A 22,408-nucleotide genomic window follows, 5' to 3' on the forward strand; every position below is an offset into this window, starting at 1 on the left:
TCTGTAATCTGTTCATCACTATTCACATGGTGTCTCCTGCCCCCCCCCCCTCGGGAGTGCCTGTCTAGATCGAACGGAGGAACCTGCATTCTGGAATCTGAGGCCTGGACGGTCTGTGATCTTGGCCCGTCTGCTGAGGGATCCTTCGGCCCTGGGTCTCTATAGCCTGTCCGTCCGTGGGAGTGGATCTCTCCTTCTGTGGTTCTCCCCAAGGTTTCTTTTTTCTCCTGCCGGGTTTTTGAGTTTTTCCTTGCCGTGCTGGAGAGTCTAAGGACGGGGGACGCCCACGCCGCTCGTCGCTGCCTCCTATTGGACATTATATTTGCCTGGATTCACCTGAACTTTAAACTGTCACATTTATTCCTCTGTTTTATTGCCTTGATGTTTGGTGCAGCTGTGAGGCCACTTCTGTTGTGATATTGGGCTATACAAAACCATTAAACGTGAAACTTGAAATACATTAATATTTGAGATCATAGCCCATGCAGCTCATTTCCATCTCTAGTCCTTTTGGCAGCACAGACAATGATGCATAAACATATTACATTCAAACCTCATCAAAACACTGTTTAAAAGCTCCATTTACAAATTGAGTGTCATTTCGAGATCATGTCTTTGGTCTTAGGTCTTAGGGCTTTGCTGCATGATCTCACTCTCTGATGTGAGCTGGAAAAGGACGGCTGCCCAAATGCACTTGTCCTGAAAAGCATCCAGCGGTCATCTCTTCAGGCTGCTCTAGTTATCTGATTTGATTTATGTTTTCTTTAGACCTGGAGCCCGTTCATTGAAGGTTTTAGAATCAATTACCAATTTATCCGATTTGTAGTTGTTACCAATGGCCCTCTGAAAAGGATCCTGCGAGCCTCTTTTGGGTCCCTCCACACCAGTTGTGAACTAACCCTCACGTAAAACGCTCTGACTTGTCTGTGAACTAGAACTCTCCACTCACACGTGCCATAATCTCCGAGAGGGAAATCCTTGGAGAGACAGCGGCGGTCGGGATGAAGTCCGCCTAATCCTCTGGAACCAATATCTTTAATGTGCTCTTAGACCGGTCTAATCCGAGACACAACAGAAACAGTCCACTTGAGATCTGGACCGGCCCGGTTACACAAGACCTCGACACCAACTCAGAGGGAGGAAGACGAGCCGTGATAAGTGCGTTAAATTGAATATTGAGTAAGTTTGAGTTTGCAAACTGAAGGCTCAGGTTGTACAAATGTATAATGACAAAAAAATCTTCATTCATTCATTGCACTTGAAAATGGAACTGTAGAAACTAGCAAATCGCAAAGGCAATAATTGCAAATTTAGGACTGAGTACAAACTGTTAACTATTCTGTCGCTACGGGGTCTGATGTATTTTGTATATTTATGTTCTATATGATTTAGATATCAGTTTAGTGTCTAAAGTGTGACTAATCCATATGTTTGTCTCTAGGAGGTCAGACCACTGTTAGGGCTTTTCCACCAAGGTGCTGGTTCAGAGCTGGTTCTGGTGCCGGGTTGGTTCCAGACTGACTTAGTTTTCCACCAAAATGAGAGCTGTGCCCATTGTCATAGCAAGTAACATCTCACTAAAGCCACTTCTGGTTATAAAATACAGAAAAATAAGTTTATGTTTCGGTCACAGCAGCCGTTAACATTTTGATTTCTTCTTTCTAACTCTTGTTTTAGCTGAAGATCACAAAGCAGAACAACGGTTTCCTCCACAGAGACTGTTTTGGCTTCTCCAGGAAGTTCTAAGCACAAACTAACTAATATAGATTGTTTGTTGGAGGAGAGAGCCACGCCCCCAGCCGCTGACATCACTGGTGCTCGTTTTTTGGTCCAGCTTTTAATTGGTTCCCAGATTTGGAACCAAGAGCCGGCGTTTTTTCAGTGGAAAACGAAAGAACCGGTTCTGAAACTGGAACTGGCCCAGAACCAGCTTGGTGGAAAAGGGCTCTGTGACAGCTGCTCAAAGGACTCTCAAAAAACAAGCTGAAAAAAACTTCACGGCAGCTCGAGTCTGACCAAAACCGTGTTAGTCCAGTGCTCAGGTCTGTGCACTGGCCTCCTGGTGCTCAGAGTGTTCACGTCTCTTCAGAGTTGAAGTTTGTTTCGCGTCCTCAGGGATGATGTTCCAGATTTTTGCTGCAGAAAACTTGAACACAGCCTCACCGTGTTTAGTCCTGACTCTAGGAAACCGCCAGCAGCCCGCTCCCTGAGGTCTTCAGAGCCCGAGGTGGTTCACACGGCTCACGTGCTTGACTATAAAGAGGCTTGTACACTCTGAGCAACAGGAAGCCAGTGTACAGACCTGAGCACTGGACTAACATGGCTTTGGTCAGGACCCAAGCAGCCATGTTTTCAAAGTTTTTCCAGCTTGTATTAAGACAAAACAAGGACAGAATATTTAAAGGAACAGGCCACCGTTTTTCCACACTGAGGTATGTTCTTACCTGAGCTTTGACGAGTTCATTAGGACCTGTCTGATCTTCAGTCACGTAAACACAGCGCAGACGGCGTTAGCATTTAGCCTCTCCCTCTCTCCTCTATAGCTCCAAAACAGGTCAAGATAGAAGCTACCAAGCTCTTCCACGTTTTCCCTATTTAAATATGGTTACGTGAAGTGTTCCACTACAAAGTATAATTACACAAAATTAAACAATGTGGATTTTCTAAGCGGATAAAAGGGGGAACTATATTGTAAGGCGTAATAATACCAGGAGTAATTTGGCATCTGCACAGTAAAGTGAAGATTACTGCGCGGATTTCGAACTACTCCTGGTGCTATAGAGGAGAGAGGGAGAGGCTAAATGCTAACGCCGTCTGCGCTGTGTTTACGTGACTGAAGGCACGGGGGAAGATCAGACAGGTCCTAAAGAATTCGTCAAAGCTAAGGTAAGAACATATCTCAGTATGTAAAAACGGTGGCCTGTTCCTTTATCAGTTTGTACTGGGTCCTAAACTTACAATCTCTGCCTTTGCGATTTGCTAGTTCTTAGCATTCCATTTTGATTTGCAATGAATGAATGAATGAAGAACTTTATTGTCAATATACAACTGTATAATCCTGAGAAAACACAGCTGTTTACCGATGCCTCTGGAAATGGAAGTATTTGAATCTTTCTGTATTTGTTTTGATCGATTTTACTTGTTTTTTTATGTGTCTTGTTGTATATTGTGGCTGCTGTGAGGCCAAAACTACTTGAAATGTGCACAATCAACCATCTTCAAACAATACATCACAAATCTAACTGCAGCTGCAACATTTGAACAAAAGACAAATTGCATATTTCTCCAATACAGTGATGAAGCAATGCAAGCCTTTCCTGTATAGAACAGTCAATGTCCAACCCGTCTAAAGCCCATAGTTGTGGCCTCAGTTTCCTGCCTGACACTGACAGGAGAAAAAGTGAATAATACTTTACACTGTTTGTAGTTGCAGTTCCTTTGCATCAAAATAGATTCAGAAACCTGTTTGAAACTAACGCAACAGCTCAGAACAAACCGGAGCGTAGATTACCTAATATTCACGAACGAAAAGGGAGGTGGAGAAAAAAACGTGTTGCCATGGAGACATTTAAAAGGAGAAAATGGGGAATTGCATTGAGGATCAGGTGGTGGATGATGGAATTTACAGAAACAGAGTCACCAAGGATAAATAGGAAAACAGAAGTAAAAAAAAGAGAGCAAACGACGACAACATACCCTCGGTCTTCTATTCTTTTTGGTAAATGTAAATAATAGAAAGCGTTCCTGTCCTTAAAGCAGTGTCCACGTGGTCCCCCTGAAGAACCCGGGATGAAGCGCTCTGCTTCCCACTGCCCAATGTGCCTGAAGCCAGCCTGAGCCTCAGCCGTGTATGAAGCAGAGCGAGGGAAGTGAGAGAGAGAGAGAGAGAGGGATAATCACAAAGTCAAAGCCGGTGTGGGAAAATCACGAGTATTACAACACAGAGGGAAAGAGACTTCAGATCATTTCGTCGATTGCAGGGGACTTTATGCTACAGAGATAAGTTTGTGTAAGTTCTCCAGCAGGCCAGGAGTTTTCCTTCATAGTAGACAGTCTATATCAACACGGAGACGTCCCCCATATTTCTCTGTAAAGACGGAGCCAGCACAACAACATCCACATGGACTGACTCACATTTGTAAAAACGCCGCGATGCATCTGCCAGGCCTGTGTGAGGCGCTGTGGCCCGGCCAAAGATAAGAGAACAAGGCTGAAGATAACGATAGACTGTAAAAAATAATGGACAGCTTCTGCTCACTCCTCCCCGTTTACCGTAATGACAACGGCCGAGGGGGAACTCATGGAGGATTTACAGACTCCTCCTCCCCAGCTCTGATGAAGCATGTTCCTAAAAAGGGCATAAGGGCGGGATTTTCACCGTAGACTCGGCCCTTGCGTGACGTGTAGCTCGCGCTGCTCCAATGCTAACAGTCTGACCCTCATTAAGTACGAGATTTCAAACATTCATATTACGAAAACCAGCCTGGTTTTCAATGGGGGCCTAGTGACGATATGGAGGTACTACAGCAATGGCGGCCCCCAGTGTCGTGGTCATAAAGCAGAGCAGCCAGCGGCCATTGGAGAAAACACATGTGCAGTAAGCATCTAAATGATAAACGATGACGTCGCTGTAAATATACTTCTGAATGGATTCTATTCCAAAGAGATGAGGAGAATTGATTCTTCAAAGCTCACGGGACTAAAGCAGAAAATCCATCAACGTCCAAACTCTCACCGTGAGTCCAAAAAACACAGACTGAATATATATTAAAAAAAAGCATTTAGCAAAGCAAGGCATGTTTATTTCATACACAACTCAATGTGCCTACTGAGTTACTGAGCTTGACTTAATGTGGACAGGGCCATAGTAGCACTCAAACACAGAGTCCAGCTGACAATAGAGCTCAACAGCCCCACCCACTCCCGCTCACGTGTCGGGGTCCAACATAAAAAATGTGACATGAAACATACAAGGTAAAACTGAAGATTTGTCTAAAACGTTTCAAACTGCAAAATTATAGTAAGTAATTTTGTCATATTTTTAAAGGAACAGGCCACCGTTTTTACATACTGAGATCTGTTCTTACCTGAGCTTTGACGAGTTCTTTAGGACCTGTCTGATCTTCACCCGTGCCTTCAGTCACGTAAACACAGCGCAGACGGCGTTAGCATTTAGCCTCTCCCTCTCTCCTCTATAGCTCCAAAACAGGTCAAGATAGAAGCTACCAAGCTCTTCCACGTTTTCCCTATTTAAATATGGTTACGTGAAGTGTTCCACTACAAAGTATAATTACACACAATTAAACAATGTGGATTTTCTAAGCGGATAAAAGGGGGGACTATATTGTAAGGCGTAATAATACCAGGAGTAATTTGGCATCCGCACAGTAAAGTGAAGATTACTGCGCGGATTTCGAACTACTCAGTATCTCAGTATGTAAAAACGGTGGCCTATTCCTTTAAGTATTGTTTGTTTCTTTCTTGTAAAATACCCGTGCAAGTGTCGCTAGTTAGCACATAGCTGAATAGCCGGTGTCGTGCCATTAAACTCTTAATTGACTTTTTCGCAAAGCCCACGCTAAACGCTGTGGAGCTCATTATTATATTAACGACAATATCAAACAATCTTTTTGAATCTTTTTTGAATCTTTCATCAAACGGCTGTTGCTTGTTTGTTCTGATCTGTATCCTGGTAGCGAGCTCTTGCGCTCAGAGCCTTTAAAGCGTTTGGAAACACTACATTGCATCAGTCACATCACACAGACGGGAGAAGCTGGGCCTTACAGCAGACACTAGTGACTTCAGATGACATTCAAACGCACTTTCAAAGATGACTTTATCAAGGAATCCACGCAAACGACTTCGGAACTGGCGCTGACGCAATAGAAAGTCTAAAAGGCTTCCAAAAACTGCTATTTTCTCATATTGTGCATCTGTACTGTTGATAATAGCAGCACTACCACTTTTCCTCCTGTGTTCAAGCTGTTCTAGCTCTAACAAAACCCCCACATCACGATTCTGGACATAAATGAGATGTACATTTATTATTTTATATCTTCACAATACACCTGTTCTTATTCTGAACATAGGTACAGATGCACATGCTGAGTTCAATATAAACCTTCATCATTTGGACTTAATATTTTGGTCCAAAGAACTGTCCAATTCAACCAGTGCTAATATTCCATTAGTAAAAACACACTGAGATCACAGTGTGGGAGTGATTCTCCCACTACCCACAGTTTTTGGATATTTCTGGCCTGATAATGTTGATCTTCTCGAGTGCTTAATCCGACTATATTCACACTGTGTACTCTGCACGTAGCACAGTACTGGGCATCGTGTATTTGCAGCAAGTCTTCATGAGGATGTGAGACAGGCCTCAACTCTGACAACGTTCAAATCCAGGCTGAAAACAGTTCTTTTTGCTCGAGCATAATGACAACTGAAAGTATTTTATCTGCACTCCTGCTTTTTGTTGTAATTGATTGATTTTTATGTTGATGTTTTTAAAAAAAATCTGTTTTCTTGTCATTTTATGCGACTGTGAAGCACTTTGAATTGCCTTGTGTATGAATTGTGCTCCACAAATAAACTTGACCTGCCTTGCATTTGATCTCTTCACTTTACAAAATCCTGCTGTTTTGTTGACAAGACGCTGCAGGTGAAAAGGGAACAAAAGTAATTTAGAGATATCAAGATAAAACCTTTGCTGTACATTACTGAAAAAAAAGTATTGCGAGGTTTGTCATTTATGTTTTCATGTAAAAACAGGATAACAGCCAAAGTTGCCTTTATTTTCAGTGGCGGGACCTCGGCACATGAAGTCTTCTCTCAGGACTGTTCAGTTCACAGTGGGATAAACACAGCTCTCTGTCCTGTGAGAGCCTGAAAGGATGTTTGGACCAAACATAAACGGGCCTGGTACTGGACAGCTCATGGCCCGGTAGTGGCCCGGTAGTGGCCCGGTAGTGGCCCGGTAGTGGCCCGGTAGTGGCCCGGTAGTGGCCCGCAGCCCCGAGGAGTAGGAGCTACTAGAGTTGCAAGAGTGGAATAAAACCTAAAGCTTTGAAGCTTCTGTGCATACGTGTGTGTGTGGCACTGCTTTGTTTGTCGCCATGGCTGTCTCCCACAAAGGAAGGGGCCTGATATTTGGATAAAAGCCTCATCTCGGTCGCCTTTAGTGCTACACGAGGATACATAATATGCAAATATGTGTGAATGAATATGCGCGGCGCGATGTTACTTCCTCGATGTTACTTCCTCGATCGTAAAACAGGAAGCTTCGTCTTTTTAACTAAGGGGGAAAAAAACCTGCCTTATGGACAGATTGCTTGAAATTCGTTTGTCAAAGCAGGGAAAAGTTTTGATAGATTACCCCACTCGGCAACACTTACATTACAGGGCGGTGGGACCATGGTACTTACAGTGGTAATTACTGGATAAGTAAGGGTCAATAGGGTCAATAGGGTTTTGGGTTAGGGTTGGGAGGTACAGAGTTACCACTGTATCTCTCGTTACTAAGAGATACAGTGGTAACTCTTAAGTAATGAAGGTCATACTTCTATGTACTTTAAATGATAGTTTCTAGTAGTTTCAGTGATACATCTATGGTACTTATTGGTAATTCAAGAATACTACAGCAGCAATTCATAGGTAGTAAATGAGGTACTTCTACAAACAGACGTCATTTCTAGGATTGTGTGACTATAAAACAGGGGTGGCCAACCAGTCAGAGACCAAGAGCCGAAATTTTCAACCTTGATCCTGTGAAGAGCCACAAAGGCACCGACCATTAGAGAGATTCCGGGGCGGTAGTTTATTGTGATTAAATAGAATGTGACCGTTTTATTTAATCACAATAAACTATAACTTTATGCCTTTTTCTTTCTTTTTTTTAATAATTGTGTTAGATTGAATGGTTTTACTCCTCAACAAGATTGAAATACATGTATATTAAATGACATTTTGTGCTTTCAGCTCTGACTGAGACAGAATTAGATTATTATTATTATTTTATTTTTTTTAATGCTGGGGTGTGTTTGTATGTGGGGCCCTGCCCACTGAGCCCCCTACTCTGATCCGCCCCTGGCCTGTGCGCTCAGTGCCTGCAGCTTCGTCCTGACTGGACTGTGCAGAGAGAAGGCACTCTAGGCTGCATAAAGTTCATGAACTTTAACCAGGAGCCTGTGGAGGATCTGAGGTTCTGTTTTAAGTTGCATCTGCTACAGTTATAGCACATGTGAAAGAAAAGTCAATGACTTTGCGTATTTCCGCGTTACGATGTCGCGCTTCGCATCATACGCTTCAAAAGAGCTCCGCTTTTTTCCATTTCCTAATTTTGATCTTTTTCTGTGAATATGTGGCCAAATTACATCAAATAAAGAGTAGCTGATCAGAAACCTTAAAAGCACAGAAGCTGATCCTAGTGCCACGATCTGCCTGCCTGTTGTATAACCTACATCCCGCTGTGAGTGAGGCTGCACGGGCTCCTTTTACACACCGCCTCGAAAAGGAGAGAGATACGGACTCTCATTCATGTAGAGATGGAAACAGGTCTGTAGGACGATGGTTGGATTTTTGGTCAAAGACTGTTACAGTTTATGGGAAATATTTACCAATTATTTTGCAAAGAGCCGCATTGTATTAAACATATCCAATCATGCAAAGAGCCGCACTCTGATTGGCCAAGAGCCGCATGCGGCTCGAGAGCCGCGGGTTGGCCACCCCTGCTATAAAACAACATAAATCAGCATTAGGGAAAACAAGAAGTACAACCTACATTACTAAGAGTTACCACTGTATCTAGAAGTACATGACTTGTAATACTCACTATAGTATCCTTTAAAGGGGGGGTATTATGCAAAATCAACTTTTTCAAGCTTTCCATCATGTTATTCTGTCATTCCCTCATTAAAAACATGGCTGAAGTGTTGCCTTGGCACATTCACGTATTTCTGAGTAATCTGTAAAAACTCTGATGGCGGCCATTTTAGGGATAGGTTTGCCTGAGTCCTCCTAGGAACGCCCCCACCTCCTGGAGACGCCTCCGAGCTTTGGTCACCAGCCGAGTAACCAACCACTGCTCCTCAGCAGAACCCCCTCCCCACTGATGCCACAGACAGCGTGTGGAGGGGGCGTGTCTAAAGGCTCAGAGGTTCTTAAAGAGACAGAGGCCTATTTCAAGACATTCACTACAGCCATTTTGAGAGAGACATTTTATGCAAGGCAGTTATTCTAATTTACTGCATTTACAGACCAACAGAAGGTTTGTCATCATTGTAGTGTGATATAGACTGGTGCTATGGGACTGACAAAAGCAGGATACCCCCTCTTTAAATACCACAATAAGTACCACTGTAATTACCACTGTAAGTACCAAGGACTTACCGGCCCGTAATGTAAAGTGTTATCAAACTTTCGATATTAATCTAAAATGACCTATTCCAGTGGGAATCTTGCATTCACCGTATAGAAAGCTCTAAACCAGGGGTGTCCAAACTACGGCCCGCAGGTCACCAGCGGCCCTCGGCCCACTTTGAATTGGCCTGCTGCAAATTCTAAAATAATAGATTTTTTTGCTTTAATTGAATATATATAGAATAAATGAAAATCCATTAATAGAAAGCTGTGATGAAGGCTCTTTTTTTTTCACAAGCATATTCAATTAAAAAGCATAGTTAATATTTGATTGAATTTGCTCACTTTAACACAACTGAGTGCGGCCCAGTTGTTTGTATATTTGTCTGTACGTGGCCCTCAGTGAAAAAGGTTTGGACAGCCCTGCTCTAAAGCCCCTCCCCCTCTTCAGAGGCGCGTCTTACCGAGGTTGCTGTAGGTGGCGCTGCACTGGCTGGAGGCGGGGGAGTGGGAGAGGTTGGACCGCTCCTCCTCGGGTTCCCCCAGGCTGGCGCTGCCGTCGCTCACCGCGGCCGAGCCCAGGACCTGGTTCACGAGGTCCTCGCCCAGAACCAGACCCAGGTCCACTTTCGAGGGCAGCGGCGTGATCCCGGGGTAGTCCACATCGCGGGGCCGGCCCACGCTCAGGGGGACGTGACTGTGGGGAGGACAAGGACAATGACCGACCCAGGAAAACATGATACATATATACAAACATGAATATGAGATGTGATTATGTTATCATCGTGTTGGCATAGTTACAATGATGAAAGAAAGAATGAAGGATACACTCTTAAAAGGACCCATGTAGAAGAGAACTTTGCCTGCAGTGTCTTCCCTTTCAAAATAAAATGAAGTCTTGAGCAAAAGTTACAAATAAAGCGTGATGCAGGTTCAGTGCAGGGTCAAAAAAAGGAAAACATGTAATCAGGGGCGGACTGGCCATATGTCCTGTATTCTGGAGGAGCACTGGTCTGGCCTCACAGTTTTCCTCCTTAACCTCTCACCGCCCGATTTAACCAAGCTTTATCCAAATCTAAGCGCTTAAAAGAAAAGCAACATATAAATGACAAAAAAGAGATGAAAACCCAACAACAAAGCAATGAAAAACAAAAAAACAGGACAAAAACGCGAGGTCTAAGCTTTCAAATTCTCCAAATCTAAAAGCTTCTTCAAAATGGCGACAAAAAACGAGAAGAAAATGAGGATGTAGATTGACAAAAAGTGACAAAAATCCAGCAAAAAAGTGACAAAAATCAATCCAGCAAAAAAATGACAAAAATCCAGCAAAAAAATGACAAAAATCCAGCAAAAAAAAGACAAAAATCAATCCAGCAAAAAAATGACAAAAATCCAGCAAAAAAATGACAAAAATCCAGCAAAAAAGTGACAAAAATCCAGCAAAAAAGTGCCAAAAATCCAGCAAAAAAAGTGACAAAAATCCAGCAAAAAAGTGACAAAATCCAGCAAAAAAGGGACAAAAATCCAGCAAAAAAATGACAAAAATCCAGCAAAAAAATGACAAAAATCCAGCAAAAAAAAAAGACAAAAATCCAGCAAAAAAGTGACAAAAATGCATCAATAAAGCAACAAAAGTGCCATTAAAAAAGTGACAAAAACACATACGGGTAAATAAAAAGTGACGACAATGGCAAAGAGGAGAGAATGCGTTTTGTTTTGGCGGGTGGTAAGAGGTTAATATGTATTTTTAGAAGTACGGATTTGTGCAAATTTGGGCCTGGCTGGTCAGAGTCCAGGGCTGTTTTTCAGTCCCAGTCCGCCCCTGTGTGTAATACAAAATGGCTTTAAAGCAGCATAAGAATCCGAAAACAAGCCATTTCCCGGGACATCGATGGACTATCTTACTTTATAACCATCTGCCACTATGCGTCCCGTCAGCAGCCGCGATTTTACGACTTATTTATGACAGACGAGAGCTTCCTGTCAGTCCCGTGAGCCCACACTGATGGACTGTAATGAAACAATCATACGTTTTACGACTTGTAATACTTCATGCCTCTGGTGGAACTGCTTTGGTGTCACGTCGAGATGAGCAGACGGTGATATAACCACGTGAAGTCCGACCGCCGCCGCGTGTTTACTCCGCCGGCGAAAAGACTGGATCAACACCAGCTCCTCTCATTATCACATGAGGAAGAGGAGGAAGAGGAGCGTCATGATGAAAACTGGGCCGACTTAAGGAGCCGAGAGGGCGGTGGAAGTGAAAGCAGCACATGGGAAAAACACAACTCGAAGGTGAAGGAAAGTATTTGTGTCGTGCTCAGGAGGAACACGGTTTACTCTCCTAACATATAAGCTTTGACTTGGAAACAAATGATGGCTTTATTTTCACAATAAGGTGTTTCATTATTACAGTCACCAGTTGTTTCAAGTTCAAAGCCTCTTTTCTCAAAACACATTCTGCTCCCATTGTGGCCACAACATCTACAATTACATTTCACAGTAGTGGAATTAAAAAATATTATAGAAGGTTGCTTTTAATGAACGAATGATCGTTTTATTCAAGCAGCTTAACAAACAAACCAAGTGCATTTTTCCATAATGTACATTTATATAGTTAAACATTTATCATTATAGTGATCAATCGTTGACCATAAGTCACACTTTTTTTCATAGTTTGGCAGGTCTTATACTCCGGAGCGACTAATATGTGATTATTTCCTTTTTTTAATATACAAATATATAATTTCACATGCCGCTAGAGGGCGCTACAGGCTGTTCGACCAGCAGAACGAAAGTTTGGAGTGAGCGAGAAGCGGAGGTTAGAAGAAGACGATCTTTATTTATACAGCGCCTTTCACAGACATAGTCACAAAGCGCTTTACATGAGACAGTTGTACATTCACTCCATACTCGGTGATGGTAAACTACGTTTGTAGCTTCAGTTTCCCCTGGGGGAGACTGACAGAAACGCTTTCACGACCACACACGTCTGCGCCAACGGACCCTCTGACACCACCATACACTCACACACATCATTCATCCTGGCCTATTGTGCATGTTTTTAGTGGTAGGGGAAACCGGAGTGCCCGGAGGAAACCTACGCAGACACGGGCAGAACATGCAAACTCCACACAGAAAGGCCCCGTCCAGGTGGGAATCGAACCCTGGACCTTCTAGCTGTGAAGCGAGAGCGCTAACCGCTGCGCTACCGTGCCGCCCAGGTTACTCTTACCGCAAAGAAGAAAACAAAACAAAGCTAATCGCGGGCTAAAAGCTCGATGGCCACAGCTCCAGTTCACAAACGAGAGCTGGAAAAACGTGCTGCCGGGAGAGGCTTGTCAATGGTGTTGTTACGCCTCTGCGCCTCGTTTGCCATCAGTGTGTAACGTTAGCATACCGCACGCCTGTTCAGCCGGTTGTTTTTTCTTCATTACGCATTTTTTTGGCTGGTGCGTCTTATACTCCGGAGCGACTTATAGTCCAGAAAATACGGTAATAGAGGTCGACTGAAGTGAAAACACTCCTATGGCAACACAAAAAAAACAAAATAAAACAAACTTGGGACCGATTTTCACCACAATGTTTCTCCGCTCACCCGAGATTCATTTTGAAGCGCTGACTGAGCTCTTTCCAATTCAAAAACCGGTAAGTCCCCATTACTTTAAGTGCCAGAGATATTTATCGGCCGTAATTGTCCAGCATTGAAAACACCCAAACACCGGCCTGATTTATCAGCCGGCCGATCAATCAGTCCGGCACTAAAACATAATCAAACTTCTTTCTATGCTCAAGTGGGAGTGTCTTTTTTTCAATATTTAACTCCCAACTTGATTTGAATTTACAAAGAATGAAACCGGAGATCCAAAATCCCCTCTAAAATCATCATACTGTATGTAATATATCAACAAAGGACACTCACACATTTTAACCTGGCTCTATCCATTTCAAACCTTAGACTGAAGTCAAATTCGAGTAAACCAAAAGTAAAGTTCCCTCACACTATAGGTCACGGTTTATAAAAGCAGGGCGAGCCTGTGTTTATGTTTGCACTGCAGTGATTCAAAGGGGACTTCCTGTCTGTAGCAATGTACTTTTGTGTGACGGACCAATTCGTGCCTTCAAATCACAATGACTAAAAGAAGTTCTCGTGCAAAACAGGCCATTTCATTATAAACATCAGTCATTGGGTGAGTCAAAGAAACACCATGACAAAAAAAATTCCATAAAATCCATATTCCCGACACAGGCTCTCCAGTCGAGAAGCTTTTCGATTTGGGTAAAGCCGAACTGGAGAAAATGCACTTTATTAACCTCTTAACTCCCACCTGAACATGTTTTGTCCAAATTCTCCAAATCTAAAAGCTTCTTCAAAATAGCGACAAAAAACGAGAAGAAAATGAGTATGTAAATTGACAAAAGTGACAAAAATCCAGCAAAAAAAAGTGGCAAAAATCCAGCAAAAAAGTGACAAAAATCCAGCAAAAAAATTGACAAAAATCCAGCAAAAAAGTGACAAAAATCCAGCAAAAAAAATGACAAAAATCCAGCAAAAAAGTGACAAAAATCCAGCAAAAAAAATGACAAAAATCCAGCAAAAAAGTGACAAAAATCCAGCAAAAAAAATGACAAAAATCCAGCAAAAAAGTGACAAAAATCCAGCAAAAAAAGTGACAAAAATCCAGCAAAAAAAATGACAAAAATCCAGCAAAAAAAGACAAAAATCCAGCAAAAAAAAAAAGACAAAAATCCAGCAAAAAATGACAAAAAGGAAGGGGAAGATGACAAAGACTATGTAGCTTTTCACACCAGGGACATTCTCTGATCTCTTTGACCTTTTTCCAGAGAAGTGGTTCTGAGCCATTCAACCAAACATGTAAAGGGCTTATCAGGCTGCACTAAAACCGAGATATAACACGTGAAAAACACACCCGGAGTGGCCCATACGCCTGCTGAGAGTTACTGTTTAATGTGACTGATCCCGCACCTGCACAGCACACCTGACCGGAGGACACAACACTTCCACAAACAACACAACGGTCGCTTTACAGACCGAGCAAGCGAAAAGCCATGTCATTATAGAAAGAAAAAAAAAAAAATCAGCCAACACATACCATTAAACTAGTCCAAACCTATTCCTTATACTTAAAGGAATAGGCCACAGTTTGTAAATACTGAGATATGTTCTTACCTGAGCTTGGACATGTTAATTTGTACCTGTCTGGTACCTGTGCGTGGGCTCAGTCACGCACATGTTGTTAGCATTTAGCCTCTCCCAGCAAAGGTATAGCTCCAAACTGGGGTGAAGTTAGAAGCTACCAAGCTGTTCCACCCCTGTTTGGAGCTATACCTTTGCTGGGAGAGGCTAAATGCTAACAACATTTGCGTGACTGAGCCCACGCACAGGTACCAGACAGGTACAAATTAACATGTCCAAGTTCAGGTAAGAACATATCTCAGTGTGTACAAACGGTGGCCTGTTCCTTTAAGTCCACATTTTCAGGAGTAGTTTGGCATCCGCACATAAAGTGAAGATTACTGCGCGGATTTCGAACTACTCCTGGTATTATTACGCCTTACAATATAGTCCCCCCTTTTATCCGCTTAGAAAATCCACATTGTTTAATTGTGTGTAATTATACTTTGTAGTGGAACACTTCACGTAACCATATTTAAATAGGGAAAACGTGGAAGAGCTCGGTAGCTTCTATCTTGACCTGTTTTGGAGCTATAGAGGAGAGAGGGAGAGGCTAAATGCTAACGCCGTCTGCGCTGTGTTTACGTGACTGAAGATCAGACAGGTCCTAAAGAACTCGTCACAGCTCAGGTAAGAACATATCTCAGTGTGTAAAAACGGTGGCCTGTTTCTTTAACCAGATCATAAGCTGCATCACCAAAGAATCCAAGGCAACCTCCTGCTGCAAAACCATCCCCACAATTTGAACAAAACGCCCTGCTGTGCTTTTAGAAAGTGCACGTTTCATAAACCTGACCTGTGGCTGAACAGTCCTCACTTGTTCAGCGTGGGAAAACCTTCTATTACGGCGTGAGGCTGAGCCCAAGTCACCGAACTTCTTTATGTCTGTGCATATGCGGCAGATATTTCTTTTCTTACCTCCAGTAACGTGAAGTGAGCAAATCACATTCACTGATGGGATTCCTAATCGCTGAGAGATGTGTGTAATTGGATTGATATGAAACATGATGCCCCTTCTTTTGTTTGTGTCGCCCACAGCGGCGCGTGTGGATTGAACACATTGATCTGATTACATTTAGCACAATCTTCTGTCAAAAGTTTTCAGCTAACAATTGAGTTCGAAGGGCTGTACTTTCCTTTAAGAGCGTGGTGCATAAAAGGAAGATAAGCGCCCTCTGCTGGTGTTGGGTAAAAATGCACAATACAGCCAACACTGGTGTGAGCCGGGGTATTTTCTAACCACATACTTTATTTTAGGTTTTACAACAAACAACTGCAGAAGCAAAGGGATGAAAGTAATTGTAAAAGCCCAAACAAAGCTAAATAAAAGGACTTTAACAACTAAAACTTAGGGCTGTGCAATTAATCGAAATCCGATTACGATTTCGATTACAACAGTAAACGATTACAAAATAAGCATAATCGCCAAAAAACGATTATAATTTTTATTTATTTTTTTCATTTATTTTTTTTTTCCAATTTTTTTTTCTAATTTTTGGATTTTGGGATTTTTGTCACTTTTTTGATGGATTTTTGTCACTTTTTTGATGGATTTTTGTCACTTTTTTGATGGATTTTTGTCACTTTTTTGATGGATTTTTGTCACTTTTTTGATGGATTTTTGTCACTTTTTTGATGGATTTCTGTCACTTTTTTGATGGATTTTTGTCTTTTTCTGCTGAATTTTTGTCACTTTTTTGATGGATTTTTGTCACGTTTTTTGCTGAATTTTTGTCACTTTTTTGATGGATTTTTGTCACTTTTTTGATGGATATTTGTCACTTTTTTGATGGATTTTTGTCTTTTTTCTGCTGGATTTTTGTCACTTTTTTGATGGATTTTTGTCACTTTTTTGCTGGATTTTTGTCACTTTTTTGATGGATTTTTGTCACTTTTTTGCTGGATTTTTGTCACTTTTTTGCTGGATTTTTGTCTTTTTTCTGCTGGATTATTGTCACTTTTTTCTGGATTTTTGTCACTTTCTTGATGGATTTTTTTAAAGGCAACAAATAACCGTTTGAATAATCGTGATTTCAATTATGACAAAAATAATCGTGATTATTATTTTTTCAATAATCGAGCAGCCCTACTAAAACTGTTTCTGAAAAATGTCCCGATCCAGAGTCACCCAGAAACCCGCAGACCACGACGTCTCACTCATCCCCAGCCACTCTCCTCTCTCTTCACTTCATAAATACCTCGGCGGCTGCTGCGTGTTTTGGGGTCAGGACTTGACTTGTTCAGACAAACTCAGATCTGCCTCGGTGCTTTAGCAAAAAAATCCTCCACCACTTTCCCTTCTCCCTGTAATAATGACTAATCTGAAAAAAAACAAGCCCTAAAGCCGCAAAAACTCACCAACCACGTCAACACGGCTTCACACAACGCGCTACCGTCAAAAAACGTACTTCAGATCAGGACTTACCCGCTGTACTGGCTGACGCAGCTCCCCATTAGAAAAGCTTCAAACCCGAGATCACATTATTGTTACTTAAATCCTTGTTGAAACGTAAACTTGAGTGAGATCTTGGCTGTGTCTCTGCTGCCTCTGAAGTCGGGTCTATGAAAGCCCTCACCTGTGTGTAAGGTAGTGTCCCGGACCGACAGCACACAGCACACGCCCACTCTTGGCCAATCAGAACAGCCCCCACCAAGTTAACCCTTCGCTCACCATCACAGGTATAGATCTGTATTGAGCAATTGGCTTGTTGCATAATGTGGCTACGCTAGTTCCTCTGAGCTGAAGTTGTGGGGGCTAGTACTTCCTGTTCATATTAATTTCCATGAAGATTAGCTTAGACCCGTTCGAATCATCGTATTTCCTAGAGATTCTGTGGTGGACAGTGAGTTCCTGGTCGACGATCACTTCCTGCAGGTTAACGAGCTGCTGTACAGTGTAAATATTTCAATGGAGGACACATCTATGTTTATAAGGATCAGTGAGTTTGTCTTGAAGCAAAAAGCTCATATTTCATGCATTATACAATTTGAAATAATGCCTTTTATAGCATATTAGCTTTTAGCTTAAAGACAAACCATCAATCCTTTATGATCACAGGTGTCTCCGATCTGAACAGTAAATGATCATGTACCGGGAACTCACTGCCCACCACGTGATCTTTAGAAAATATAATTATTATTCCAGGAAAGGAATACAGACAGGAATTACTGGCGCTCACAACTTCAGGTCAGAGGAACTAGCATAGCCACACCGTGCAACAAGCCAATGAGGGGAAATGCATTCACAAACGGTAATGGGAAGTAAAACGGGAAGTACTTTAACAATAGCTTACAAAACAGGAACATGAAAGGTCAATATTTCATTCTCACTTTTTTTCCTCATTACATTAGGAGAAGTGGGTTTTAACTTTAACTTGAAGTGGAGTAGACAAAGATTTTACTTTGAAATTATACATACATTTTATGGCATTCGTTTAAGATCCAGATCAAACTTTGGACAACTCACGAAAAAACACACACTACAAAAAGTGAATATCAAGTAGGGCTGCAACTAACGATTATTTTGTCATCGATTAATCTATCGAATATTTTTACGATTAATCGATTAATCGCTTGGCTGTGAATGGTGCAGAAAAATTGGATTTAAAAAAAAAAAAATAATCCCATAAAGCTAAAGTGGCGCCGCTTGAGGACGTGTTGATGGAGGAAACTTAAAGTAAATGTTTGTTGGAGGCTCTTAGCGCTTCTGATTGGACGAGACACAGACGGATATTTATGAAATTTACAATATACAAAACACTGCAGACCCTTACTATGAAAAACAAAGCAGGTTTTCATCAATAATACTACATTTTCATGTCATTTTTGCTCTATTTGAGTCTGTGTGAACCAGAAAACGATTAATCGATTACTAAAATAGTTGTCGACCATTTCAATAATCGCTTAGTCGTCGATTAATCGATTAGTCGTTCCAGCCCTAATATCAAGCATTGGCTTAAATGACTTGAATTGAGGAAATGTTTCTTGTTTTGAGCGGTTTTCACTCATTTAGACACTTTTCCTGATCGGACCAAGTTTCCTTTGCTTGTTTGAGGACATTTCAGACCAGTTCTAGGGTAAATCTCGCTTGAAATAAGAAAGTAAAACTGCCAATGAGATTAGACCAATTTTCTTTCCCCATTGGCAAAGAAAATGACCTGAAATACGGACGAAATGTATCGAAACGAGTCAGAAACATCTCAGAACAAGTGAAATAATCTGGGACAAATGCCCAAGAACATCTTAACTGGTCAAAACAACTAAAATGTGGATTATTATGCTCAGATTGAGATGTTTATACTGATCTAGTTAAATACTTTTTGCAGTGTACAAGAAAAGGGTAAACTATGATTTGTGCGACTGAGTGCGTTAACATGTGCTCAAGTATCCTGGGTGTTTGTCATATCCTGGTTATACAAATATTCCAACATTGCTACACTTTTTTTTTTTTTTTTTACTTTTTGTTTATTGACAAGTCAGAACAACAAGCCACAACAAAGGTCTTTGATTTTTTCCTTTTTTTCCCCTCCTCCCCAACAAAACAAAACAAAACAGCTAAATAATAATAATAAGCTAAATAATAATGATCTGAACAAACATGAATACGACGGTTTGTTTCTTATTGACCATTTGTAAACGTTCAAGAATACGAAGGTTCTGTATTTTATATATTGAAAAACTGAATATAGAATACAAAAACATCTGTTAGTACTGTAAATATATATACATAAGACTGTAAATATATGTATGTAGACATAAATACATACCAGTTTCCAAAGGACAACAGTGTGAAGTAACAAAAGGGGCAGATATTATAAGACTTTTTTTCTGGATTTTTGTCACTTTTTTGATAGATTTTTGTCACTTTTTTTTCTGGATTTTTGTCACTTTTTTTTCTGGATTTTTGTCACTTTTTTTCTGGATTTTTGTCACTTTTTTTTCTGGATTTTTGTCACTTTTTTGATGGATTTTTGTCACTTTTTTTTCTGGATTTTTGTCACTTTTTTTTCTGGATTTTTGTCACTTTTTTGATGGATTTTTATCACTTTTTTGATGGATTTTTGTCACTTTTTTTGATGGATTTTTGTCACTTTTTTGATGGATTTTTGTCACTTTTTTGATGGATTTTTGTCACTTTTTTCTGGATTTTTGTCACTTTTTTGATGGATTTGTTCTCCTCCTCTGCTCCGTTTCATTCATACTGTGTTGGTGTTTTTTTATTGTGATTGCATAACATCTCTTTTGAATGAAATCAATAAATAAAATGAAATGGAAAAAAAAAATGAAAATAATAATAATAAAAAACAAAACAAAAAGAAATGCGGTCCTACATGCAACATCATGAGAGCCCATCTCCACCACCCAACAATAGCCCTAAATCAGTCCGGCACACAATGGCACCAGGGCGGCACAATACATTGCAAAAAAGGGGGAATAAAAACAAATAAATAAAAAAAAGAAAGAAAGAGTGACCACAGCACCACATCATCAGAGTCCCCGTCAGACACAGATCGACAAACTCCACAAAAACAGAGAGAGAAATAAATAAACGACAACAATAAAGAAAAGCACTGGACTTATAAATGTGTGGGATTTCCTTTTCCACCCACCCAAAACAACAAAAAAACCTTCACCCACAGTTTGTCCCCAATCAAAATGGAACATTCCAGGCTGAAATGGTGAAACCCTGCGACAACATCATCATCCCGACACTACCATCACAAGTTCACTGCAAAAAGTATTTAACTAGATCAGTATAAACATCTCAATTTGAGCACAATAATCCAAATTTTAGTTGTTTTGACTAGTTAAGAAGTTGTTGGGCATTTGTCCTGGATTATGTCACTTGTTCTGAGATGTTTCTGACTCGTTTCGATACATTTCGTCCTTATTTCAGGTCATTTTCTTTGCCAATGGGGAAAGAAAATTGGTCTCATCTCATTGGCAATTTTACTTTGTTATTTCAAGCGAGATTTACCCTAAAACTGGTCTGAAATGTCCTCAAACAAGCAAAGCAAACTCGGTCCGATCAGGAAAAGTGTCTAAATGAGTGAAAACCGCTCAAAACAAGAAACATTTCCTCAATTCAAGTCATTTAAGCCAATGCTTGATATTCACTTTTTGTAGTGTTGACACAATTACAACGTTTTCAAGGCTTTTGTATAGTTCATCATTGCTACACTTTAGCATTAGAGATGGCCTTTGCTGACATTTCTCTGCGCACAGAACTGTCTAAGGAGGCTCTGAGACTGTAGAGCTGACACAGCTTCAGCGACAGACGTGAGAATGGGGAGAATCATGCAGTGCAGGTCTATGTAGAGTCCCAAAGTGACAGTTTAGACTCAGAGCTGCCAGACACTGCAGCTTCAGCGGAGATAAACAGTCGTGGTTTTTACAAGATGCAAAGTTTTAAAAGCCCGGGTACCAGATGAAATCGCTGCAGGAGAATGTGTCTGTTGTGAAAGTTCGCACATGCTCAGTACGAGAAACCAGGCTATTGCATTTAAATGGAACAGTCTCCTGGAAACAGTAGGGATATCTCAGTGAGAGCATCCTGGGTTCTTATAACCTGGATATTGGATGTTACACTACAAAAAGTAAACATCAAGTATTGGCTTAAATGATTTGAACTGAGGAAATATATCTCGTTTTGAGGGGTTTTCACTCATTTAGACCTTTTTCCTGATCTGACCAAGATTATTTTGCTAGTTTGAGGACATTTCAGGCTGGTTCTAGGGTAAATCTCGCTTGAAATAAGAAAGTAAAACTGCCAATGGGACAAGACCCCTTTTCGGTAACACTTTACATTACGGGCCGGTAAGTCCTTGGTAGTTACAGTGGTAATTCTAGGTACTTATTGTGGTACTTAAAGGATACTATAGTGACAATTACCAAGTATGTACTTCTAGATACAGTGGTAACTCTTAGTAATGAAGGTTGTACTTCTTGTTTTCCCTCATGCTGTTTTATGTTATAGTCACACAATCCTAGAAATTACTTCTGTTTGTAGAAGTACCTCATTTACTACCTATGAATTGCTGCTGTAGTATTCTTGAATTACCAATAAGTACCATAGATGTATCACTGTAATTACTAGAAACTATCATTTAAAGTATCAAAGTACATAGAAGTAGACCTTCATATAGTGGTAACTCTGTGTCTCCCTAACCCCTTACCCTACAAGTAATTATGACTTTCAGTACCACAATAATAACCTAGAATTACCACTGTAAATACAAGTACTTACTACTGTAATTACCACTGGAAGTACCACTGTCATTACTAGTCATTACCACTATAAGTACCACGGACTTACCGGCCCGTAATGTAAAGTGTTACCCATTTTTCTTACCCCATTGGCAGAGAAACGTACTTGAAATAACGGTGAAATGTATTGAAACGAGTCAGAAACATCTCAGAACAAGTGAAATAATCTAGGTCAAATGCCAAACTAAATGTTCACTTGTCAAAAGAACTAGAATTTGGATTATTATGCTCAAATTGAGACATCTAAACTAATCTAGTAAATGACTTTTTGCAGTGTATTAGGATTCTGCATTTACATGAACACAGACAAAACCAGGATACTTCAAATCCCAGGTAAGAACCCGGAGGTCCTTTTTTTCTTGATATAAAAGTAAACCGTGCTTCACACAGAGCATAAACATTAACCTACGGCACTTCCTAGTGGTTTGACCTCCATGAATGTCAAGTCATGAAAACTGCACCTCTGCGAGCAATATCACGAGAAAAATCCTTTTTGCCCAGCGGTTTGTCAAGCAAAGTACACCTGGCCAGAAAGATACACCTTTTGCTTTGATATGTTGTCGACATTCTTCACTGAAAAGTAAA

The 22,408-nt window shown here is 40.9% G+C and overlaps 1 protein-coding gene across 3 annotated transcripts in view; it reads right to left on the minus strand.

The window, feature by feature from the left end:
- peak1 (pseudopodium-enriched atypical kinase 1) overlaps positions 1-22,408 on the minus strand; it is a 174,550-nt gene that overhangs the window by 8,361 nt on the left and 143,781 nt on the right. For all 3 annotated transcript variants that reach the window (XM_079567380.1, XM_079567382.1, XM_079567381.1), the window contains one exon: positions 9,825-10,057. In XM_079567380.1, coding sequence (XP_079423506.1) covers positions 9,825-10,057 — 233 coding nt within the window. The remainder of the gene's footprint in view (positions 1-9,824; positions 10,058-22,408) is intronic.

Source organism: Gobius niger, assembly GCF_951799975.1.
Source record: "Gobius niger genome assembly, chromosome: 12".
In the NCBI taxonomy this organism is placed as follows: Eukaryota; Metazoa; Chordata; class Actinopteri; order Gobiiformes; family Gobiidae; genus Gobius; species Gobius niger.